The sequence below is a fragment of the Coenobita brevimanus genome, chromosome 79, assembly GCF_032717465.1.
Source record: "Coenobita brevimanus isolate Jiangsu-jjx chromosome 79, ASM3271746v2, whole genome shotgun sequence".
In the NCBI taxonomy this organism is placed as follows: Eukaryota; Metazoa; Arthropoda; class Malacostraca; order Decapoda; family Coenobitidae; genus Coenobita; species Coenobita brevimanus.
The window spans coordinates 32,424,379-32,434,378 of NC_137032.1; the positions used below are offsets into that span (position 1 = coordinate 32,424,379).

Sequence of the window (10,000 nt, forward strand, 5' to 3'; positions counted from 1 at the left end):
CTGCTTTCTTTACTTATTCATCACTTCCTTTCCTCCTTCATTTATTCATTTTTCTTCATCTTTCCCTCCTCCACTATCCCTCCAAACCTTCCTTCCTTCCTTCCCATCTTTCAGCACCTTCTCTCCCTTCTTCCTTCCAACTCACCCACCCTCTCTCCCTCCCCTCCGCCTTCCTCATTACTCTTTCTCCCCTCCTCCCTCCCATCATTCTTATTCCTCCTTTTTCTCCCTCCCTCCCTCGCATTTCTTCCTCCCTACCGTCCCTCCCTCCCGTTTCTTCCTTCACACTTCCCTCCCTCCCTCCCTCCACACCTCACTTCACCTCCCTCCCTCCCTTCCTCTCTCCCTCCCTCCACACCTCACTTCACCTCCCTCTCTCCCTCCCTCCCTCCCTAATGAAACCATCCATCATGCTGTTCCATTCCTCTCCATCTATTAAAGGATGGACGAAAGATATTGGAAGTGCCATCTCTCTCTCTCTCTCTCTCTCTCTCTCTCTCTCGTTTCCTCCCTCCCTCCCATCCTCTTTTCCTCCCGCCCTCTCATTTTTCCCTCCCTCCCTTCCATTTTCTTTCCTTTCTTCTCCCTCCTCGTTTCCTTCCTTCCTTTCTTCTTCCTTCTCCCTCCCTTCTTCCCTCCTTTCTTCTGCCTCCTCCCTTCCTCTTCCCTCGTCTTTTCCAGCCTTTCTTCCTCCTCCTCCTTCCCTCTTCCCTCCCCTTTTCCATCCTTCTCTTCCCTCCTCCCTCCTTCTTCCCCCTCCCTTTTTCCATCCTTTCTTCCTCCTCCTCCCTCCCTCTTCCCTCCCCATTTGCTTCCTTTCTTCTCCCTCTTCCCTCCCTTTTTCCTTCCTTTCTTCTTCCTCCTCCCTCCCTCTTCCCTCCCCATTTCCATCCTTTCTTCTCTCTCCTCCCTCCCTCTTCCCTCCCCTTTTCCTTCCTTTCTTCTCCCTTCTCCATCCTTCTTCCCTCCTTCCTTCCCTCCTCTGACCCACTATTTAAAGCATCCCTTAGGTAGACCTCCACCCCCATCCATCATAGGGAAGGCCGAAAGAAAACGGGAAGTGCCATGGAGGGCGCAAGAGGGAACTACACCAAGCCAAGGCCCCCGTTGAATCTGTCGCAGCCTTGAGTGTCCGGTGACCTCACTGGGGTTGGGGTATTTCCTAGGCATTCCCGCGCCACTGAGGGTCGTGTTCTAGGTTGCATAAGCCTCGTAACACCTTTTCACCAGCGATTTATTTTGTTTATGTCAGGTTAGGTCAGCAGGTCAGGTTAGGTTAGGTTAGATTAGATTGGGTTACGTTTGGTTGGGTTGGGTTGGGTCAGGTTGGGTTGAGTTATGTATTTATTTTTTTTAATGCAAGGAAGAAGGAACCAAAGGCCAGCGGCCCACAAGATTATTCCTTCCAAGATAAAATACAAACCAAATATTAGAGAGGCAACGTTGTTTGTTTGGCAGCGGCAGGTGTGAAGAAAGATGCATTAACCAACACAGACAGATGACTAGATTGAAAATTGATAGAAAAATGACTAGATAGAAAAACGACTCGATAAAAAAACGACTAGATAGAAAAATGACTAGATAGAAAAATGACTCGATAGAAAAATGACTAGATAGAAAAATGACTCGATAGAAAAATGACTAGATAGAAAAATGACTAGATAGAAAAATGACTCGATAAAAAAATGACTAAATAAAAAAAATGACTAGATAGAAAAATGACTCGAGAGAAAAGTGACTAAATAAAAAAATGACGATGGAAAAACGACTAGATAGAAAAATGACTAGATAGAAAAATAACTAAATAGAAAAATGATTAGATAAATGACTAGATAGAAAAATGACTCGATAAAAAAAAGACTCGAGAGAAAAATGACTCGATAAAAAAAATGACTCACGAGAAAAACGACTAGATAGAAAAATGCCTTTGTACTGACCCAGGGTACTGACTCACCGTGACCCCTGACCTGTCGTTCCTTGACCCCCTGTCGTTGTGTCCCTCCTCATCGACGTGTGTCAGGCGTATCTTATCTGCCTCCCTGACGTGTGCTGTGCCCATTACCTCTTAGTTATTGCCTTTTATATTTATTTATTCTCTCTCTCTCTCTCTCTCTCTCTCTCTCTCTCTCTCTCACATCTTTCATGTTTTGCCCGTTTTACTACCAGACGAGTGTGTGTGTGTGTGTGTGTGTGTGTGTGTGTGTGTGTGTGTGTGTGTGTGTGTGTGTGTGTGTACTTACGTATGTATGTATGTATATATGTAAGTATGTATGTATGTAACCTAAAGCCTCCCACAGATATAATACTTGAAAATTTGACTACCAGACGATTGTGTGTGTGTGTGTGTGTGTGTGTGTGTGTGTGTGTGTGTGTGTGTGTGTGTATGTAACTAGAAGCCGCTCTCTAAAATGATACTTGAAAAATTAACTACCAGACGAGTGTTTGTATGTGTGTGTATGTATGTATGTATGTCACCAGAAGCCACCCTCTGAAATACTACATGAAATATGTCTAGCGTTATCAGAACACTACATACCAGCGGCCATCAGGGGCAAAGGGTTAAGGGTTGGTCTTAGGTCATTTTCTTCTGACGCAGTTTGACCCCGTGACCCCATCAGGTGGAGGACGCGTGTTTTTTTTTTTTTTTATGCTTGGTGGGGTTTTTACGACTATTATTATTATTATTATTATTATTATTATTATTATTATTATTATTATTGCTTTATTATTATTATTATTATTGTTATTATTATTATTATCGTCATTATTATCCTTGGTATTATTATTTTTATTATTATTATTATTACTATTATTATTATTATTACTATTACTTTTATTATTATTATTATTACTATATACTGATGTTGCTACTACTACTACAACTGCTATTATTATTATTATTATTATTATTATTATTATACCACTACGATCCTCTCCTTCAAGGTTAAGGAGAGGAATGGTGCTAAGGTGATGACGCTTGGTTTATTACGCCATTTATTTATTTTATTAATTGTTTTATTATTATTATTATTTTTTTTTTTTAATCTTCCACCTGACTGATTTTTTTTTTTTTCCTGGGCTTGACCTACTTAAATCTCTCTCTCTCTCTCTCTCTCTCTCTCTCTCTCTCTCTCTCTTTCCAACACACACCATACCATACCAATCTCTCTCTCTCTCTCTCTCATACACACACACACACACACCGGTACAGCACACTACACCATACCAATCTCTCTCTCTCTCTCTCTCTCGGGCAGAAAGCGTAGGAAATGCCTGGGTGGGTGAGGAAGCTTTGCACGGAAGTTGCATCCAGTGAGAGGCATAGTTGACTTGCATCATCCTATTGCAGCGTTATGTGATATGGGTTCTTGTGTGTGTGTGTGTGTGTGTGTGTGTGTGTGAGAGAGAGAGAGAGAGAGCGAGAGAGAGAGAGAGAGATTAGTATGGTGTAGTGTACTGTAGTGTGTGTGTGTGTGTGAGAGAGAGAGAGAGAGAGATTGGTATGGTGTAGTGTACTGTAATGTGTGTGTGTGTGTGTGTGTGTGTGTGTGAGAGAGAGAGAGAAATTGGTATGGTGTAGTGTACTGTAATGTGTGTGTGTGTGTGTGTGTGTGTGTGTGTGTGTGTGTGTGTGTGTGTGTGTGTGTGTGTGGCTACCGTAACTCACTCACCTACATAGGAAGTGGTTTATGACTCCTATGGCTCTATCTGTCTATCTATTTATCTATCTATGTAGCCAGACGCCTTAATCCCGTAAGGGGTGGCCACAAACAAATCGCCTCCATGTCGCCCTGTCCCTTGCCATTTCGCTGTCCTCCCCCAGATTACATCCCCCTCTCTTATATACCTCTCTACTCCATCCCTGCTATAACTCACCTCTATCGAAATAAAATAGTGTGGCGTTAACATAGGCTTGGAACCTCAACATTACTGCTTAGAGTGAGAGACTAACTAGGAGAGTGTGTGTGAGTGAGGTACTGTAGAGAGGGAGGGGAAGACCGAGGGTGAGATGGAAGGATGGAATAAAGAGGCATGTGAGAGAGGGGGGTGTAAGTTGGGGGAGGGCAGCGAAATGGCAGGGGACAGGGTGACATGGAGGCGATTTGTTTGTGTCCACCCCTTACGAGATTAAGGCTTCTGGTTAGAAAGAGAGAGAGAGAGGGGAATTTTTCTTAATGGCTCTATGACTCACTCTTACCTCATGTGTGTGTGTGTGTGTGTGTGTGTGTGTGTGTGTGTGTGTTTAATTGTGGTTATCGACGCAAGCCTTTACTCCGGAACTGTGGACGGAAGTTGCATCAAGTGAGAGTGTTGTGTTGCATCACCTGTTGACCTGCAACCGGAATATGCACAGCTCCTTAACGAATGTCTGTTTGGGATCTATTTTTTTAGTTTATATATTTTTTCCCCGACGATTTTCTTTCCTCACCTCATGTTTGGCCCATCGTAGTGAAGGAGTTATATTCTCTCTCTCTCTCTCTCTCTCTCTCTCTCTCTCTCTCTCTCTCTCTCACTAATACTCTTGGCACAGCAGAACATGCCACTTCATAGCGGTATATAGTTACAAAATGCATCAGAATCCTGTATGCTGACTACGACAATGGTGTATTTTTTTACCAGGCCTTATTCAGAAGGTAGTCAGATCCCGCGCATGATTATCTTTTTTTATCGCCTAAAGAAACAGAAAGAGAAATCGTCGAGGAATGTTTTAGAGCCATTACCCCAGTGAAAAAGGCAAAAATGACCTCTTTGGCCGTAATTACCCCCAGGTTATGAATTACTGATGTGTGCATTGTCAGTGTGGGTGTGTGTGTGGGTGTGGGTGGGTGTGTGTGGGTGTGGGTGTGTGTGTGTGTGGGTGTGGGTGTGTGTGTGTGGGTGTGCACGTGGGTCCCTGTGTGCTTTGTCAGTGTGTGGGTGTGGGTGTGCACGCGGGTTCCTGTGTGCTTTGTCAGTGTGTGTGGGTGTGCACGCGGGTCCCTGTGTGCTGTGTCAGTGTGTGTGGGTGTGCACGCGGGTCCCTGTGTGCTTTGTCAGTGTGTGTGGGTGTGCACGTGGGTCCCTGTGTGCTGTCAGTGTGTGTGGGTGTGCACGTGGGTCCCTGTGTGCTTTGTCAGTGTGTGTGGGTGTGCACGCGGGTCCCTGTGTGCTGTGTCAGTGTGTGTGGGTGTGCACGCGGGTCCCTGTGTGCTGTGTCAGTGTGTGTGGGTGTGCACGTGGGTCCCTGTGTGCTTTGTCAGTGTGTGTGGGTGTGCACGTGAGTCCCTGTGTGCTGTCAGTGTGTGTGGGTGTGCACGTGGGTCCCTGTGTGCTGTGTCAATGTGTGTGGGTGTGCACGCGGGTCCCTGTGTGCTTTGTCAGTGTGTGTGGGTGTGCACGTGGGTCCCTGTGTGCTTTGTCAGTGTGTGTGGGTGTGCACGTGGGTCCCTGTGTGCTTTGTCAGTGTGTGTGGGTGTGCACGCCGGTTCCTGTGTGCTTTGTCAGTGTGTGTGGGTGTGCACGTGGGTCCCTGTGTGCTGTCAGTGTGTGTGGGTGTGCACTTGGGTCCCTCTGTGCTGCGTCAGTGTGTGTGGGTGTGCACGCGGGTTCCTGTGTGCTTTGTCAGTGTGTGTGGGTGTGCACGCGGGTCCCTGTGTGCTTTGTCAGTGTGTGTGGGTGTGCACGCCGGTTCCTGTGTGCTTTGTCAGTGTGTGTGAGTGTGCACGTGGGTCCCTGTGTGCTTTGTCAGTGTGTGTGGGTGTGCACGTGGGTCCCTGTGTGCTGTCAGTGTGTGTGGGTGTGCACGTGGGTCCCTCTGTGCTGCGTCAGTGTGTGTGGGTGTGCACGCGGGTTCCTGTGTGCTTTGTCAGTGTGTGTGGGTGTGCACGCGGGTCCCTGTGTGCTTTGTCAGTGTGTGTGGGTGTGCATGCCGGTTCCTGTGTGCTTTGTCAGTGTGTGTGGGTGTGCACGTGGGTCCCTGTGTGCTTTGTCAGTGTGTGTGGGTGTGCACGCGGGTCTCTGTGTGCTTTGTCAGTGTGTGTGGGTGTGCACGTGGGTCCCTGTGTGCTGTGTAAGTGTGTGTGGGTGTGCACGTGGGTCCCTGTGTGCTTTGTCAGTGTGTGTGGGTGTGCACGTGGGTCCCTGTGTGCTGTCAGTGTGTGTGGGTGTGCACGTGGGTCCCTCTGTGCTGCGTCAGTGTGTGTGGGTGTGCACGCGGGTTCCTGTGTGCTTTGTCAGTGTGTGTGGGTATGCACGCGGGTCCCTGTGTGCTTTGTCAGTGTGTGTGGGTGTGCACGTGGGTCCCTGTGTGCTGTGTCAGTGTGTGTGGGTGTGCACGTGGGTCCCTGTGTGCTTTGTCAGTGTGTGTGGGTGTGCACGTGGGTCCCTGTGTGCTGTCAGTGTGTGTGGGTGTGCACGCGGGTCCCTGTGTGCTGTGTCAGTGTGTGTGGGTGTGCACGTGGGTCCCTGTGTGCTGTCAGTGTGTGTGGGTGTGCACGCGGGTCCCTGTGTGCTGTGTCAGTGTGTGTGGGTGTGCACGTGGGTCCCTGTGTGCTGTGTCAGTGTGTGTGGGTGTGCACGTGGGTCCCTGTGTGCTGTGTCAGTGTGTGTGGGTGTGCACGTGGGTCCCTGTGTGCTTTGTCAGTGTGTGTGGGTGTGCACGTGGGTCCCTGTGTACTTTGTCAATGTGTGGGTGTGCACGCGGGTCCCTGTGTGCTGTGTCAGTGTGTGTGGGTGTGCACGCCGGTTCCTGTGTTCTTTGTCAGTGTGTGTGGGTGTGCACGTGGGTCCCTGTGTGCTGTGTCAGTGTGTGTGGGTGTGCACGTGGGTCCCTGTGTGCTGTGTCAGTGTGTGTGGGTGTGCACGTGGGTCCCTGTGTGCTTTGTCAGTGTGTGTGGGTGTGCACGTGGGTCCCTGTGTGCTTTGTCAGTGTGTGTGGGTTTGCACGTGGGTCCCTGTGTGCTTTGTCAGTGTGTGTGGGTGTGCACGTGGGTCCCTGTGTGCTTTGTCAGTGTGTGTGGGTGTGCACGTGGGTCCCTGTGTGCTTTGTCAGTGTGTGTGGGTGTGCACGTGGGTCCCTGTGTGCTGTCAGTGTGTGTGGGTGTGCACGTGGGTCCCTCTGTGCTGCGTCAGTGTGTGTGGGTGTGCACGCGGGTTCCTGTGTGCTTTGTCAGTGTGTGTGGGTATGCACGCGGGTCCCTGTGTGCTTTGTCAGTGTGTGTGGGTGTGCACGTGGGTCCCTGTGTGCTGTGTCAGTGTGTGTGGGTGTGCACGTGGGTCCCTGTGTGCTTTGTCAGTGTGTGTGGGTGTGCACGTGGGTCCCTGTGTGCTGTCAGTGTGTGTGGGTGTGCACGCGGGTCCCTGTGTGCTGTGTCAGTGTGTGTGGGTGTGCACGTGGGTCCCTGTGTGCTGTCAGTGTGTGTGGGTGTGCACGCGGGTCCCTGTGTGCTGTGTCAGTGTGTGTGGGTGTGCACGTGGGTCCCTGTGTGCTGTGTCAGTGTGTGTGGGTGTGCACGTGGGTCCCTGTGTGCTGTGTCAGTGTGTGTGGGTGTGCACGTGGGTCCCTGTGTGCTTTGTCAGTGTGTGTGGGTGTGCACGTGGGTCCCTGTGTGCTTTGTCAGTGTGTGTGGGTGTGCACGTGGGTCCCTGTGTGCTTTGTCAGTGTGTGTGGGTGTGCACGCCGGTTCCTGTGTTCTTTGTCAGTGTGTGTGGGTGTGCACGTGGGTCCCTGTGTGCTGTGTCAGTGTGTGTGGGTGTGCACGTGGGTCCCTGTGTGCTGTGTCAGTGTGTGTGGGTGTGCACGTGGGTCCCTGTGTGCTTTGTCAGTGTGTGTGGGTGTGCACGTGGGTCCCTGTGTGCTTTGTCAGTGTGTGTGGGTTTGCACGTGGGTCCCTGTGTGCTTTGTCAGTGTGTGTGGGTGTGCACGTGGGTCCCTGTGTGCTTTGTCAGTGTGTGTGGGTGTGCACGTGGTTCCCTGTGTGCTTTGTCAGTGTGTGTGGGTGTGCACGTGGGTCCCTTTGTGCTGTGTCAGTGTGTGTGGGTGTGCTCGTGGGTCCCTGTGTGCTTTGTCAGTGTGTGTGGGTGTGCACGTGGGTCCCTGTGTGCTGTCAGTGTGTGTGGGTGTGCACGTGGGTCCCTCTGTGCTGAGTCAGTGTGTGTGGGTGTGCACGCGGGTTCCTGTGTGCTTTGTCAGTGTGTGTGGGTGTGCACGCGGGTCCCTGTGTGCTTTGTCAGTGTGTGTGGGTGTGCATGCCGGTTCCTGTGTGCTTTGTCAGTGTGTGTGGGTGTGCACGTGGGTCCCTGTGTGCTTTGTCAGTGTGTGTGGGTGTGCACGCGGGTCTCTGTGTGCTTTGTCAGTGTGTGTGGGTGTGCACGTGGGTCCCTGTGTGCTGTGTAAGTGTGTGTGGGTGTGCACGTGGGTCCCTGTGTGCTTTGTCAGTGTGTGTGGGTGTGCACGTGGGTCCCTGTGTGCTGTCAGTGTGTGTGGGTGTGCACGTGGGTCCCTCTGTGCTGCGTCAGTGTGTGTGGGTGTGCACGCGGGTTCCTGTGTGCTTTGTCAGTGTGTGTGGGTATGCACGCGGGTCCCTGTGTGCTTTGTCAGTGTGTGTGGGTGTGCACGTGGGTCCCTGTGTGCTGTGTCAGTGTGTGTGGGTGTGCACGTGGGTCCCTGTGTGCTTTGTCAGTGTGTGTGGGTGTGCACGTGGGTCCCTGTGTGCTGTCAGTGTGTGTGGGTGTGCACGCGGGTCCCTGTGTGCTGTGTCAGTGTGTGTGGGTGTGCACGTGGGTCCCTGTGTGCTGTCAGTGTGTGTGGGTGTGCACGCGGGTCCCTGTGTGCTGTGTCAGTGTGTGTGGGTGTGCACGTGGGTCCCTGTGTGCTGTGTCAGTGTGTGTGGGTGTGCACGTGGGTCCCTGTGTGCTGTGTCAGTGTGTGTGGGTGTGCACGTGGGTCCCTGTGTGCTTTGTCAGTGTGTGTGGGTGTGCACGTGGGTCCCTGTGTGCTTTGTCAGTGTGTGTGGGTGTGCACGTGGGTCCCTGTGTGCTTTGTCAGTGTGTGTGGGTGTGCACGCCGGTTCCTGTGTTCTTTGTCAGTGTGTGTGGGTGTGCACGTGGGTCCCTGTGTGCTGTGTCAGTGTGTGTGGGTGTGCACGTGGGTCCCTGTGTGCTGTGTCAGTGTGTGTGGGTGTGCACGTGGGTCCCTGTGTGCTTTGTCAGTGTGTGTGGGTGTGCACGTGGGTCCCTGTGTGCTTTGTCAGTGTGTGTGGGTTTGCACGTGGGTCCCTGTGTGCTTTGTCAGTGTGTGTGGGTGTGCACGTGGGTCCCTGTGTGCTTTGTCAGTGTGTGTGGGTGTGCACGTGGTTCCCTGTGTGCTTTGTCAGTGTGTGTGGGTGTGCACGTGGGTCCCTTTGTGCTGTGTCAGTGTGTGTGGGTGTGCTCGTGGGTCCCTGTGTGCTTTGTCAGTGTGTGTGGGTGTGCACGTGGGTCCCTGTGTGCTGTCAGTGTGTGTGGGTGTGCACGCGGGTCCCTATGTGCTTTGTCAGTGTCTGTGGGTGTGCACGTGGGTCCCTGTGTGCTTTGTCAGTATGTGGGTGTGGGTGTGCACGTGGGTCCCTGTGTGCTTTGTCAGTGTGTGTGGGTGTGCACGCGGGTCTCTGTGTGCTTTGTCAGTGTGTGTGGGTGTGCACGTGGGTCCCTGTGTGCTGTGTAAGTGTGTGTGGGTGTGCACGTGGGTCCCTGTGTGCTTTGTCAGTGTGTGTGGGTGTGCACGTGGGTCCCTGTGTGCTGTCAGTGTGTGTGGGTGTGCACGTGGGTCCCTCTGTGCTGCGTCAGTGTGTGTGGGTGTGCACGCGGGTTCCTGTGTGCTTTGTCAGTGTGTGTGGGTGTGCACGCGGGTCCCTGTGTGCTTTGTCAGTGTGTGTGGGTGTGCACGCGGGTTCCTATGTGCTCATTATTCCACGTGAAGGGTTATGTGGCCGGCATCACCTCCGTCTCAGTCAGTATCAACCACTTTCTATACTTTCACACC

At 51.6% G+C, this 10,000-nt stretch overlaps 1 protein-coding gene across 1 annotated transcript in view; it reads left to right on the forward strand.

The window, feature by feature from the left end:
• The window catches only part of LOC145409086 (uncharacterized), a 107,009-nt gene that overhangs the window by 5,896 nt on the left and 91,113 nt on the right, over positions 1 to 10,000 (forward strand). The window contains exons 2-3 of the mRNA XM_080279631.1: positions 6,096 to 6,883; positions 9,557 to 9,678. Of these exons, the coding sequence (XP_080135757.1) occupies positions 6,096 to 6,883; positions 9,557 to 9,678 (910 nt within the window). The remainder of the gene's footprint in view (positions 1 to 6,095; positions 6,884 to 9,556; positions 9,679 to 10,000) is intronic.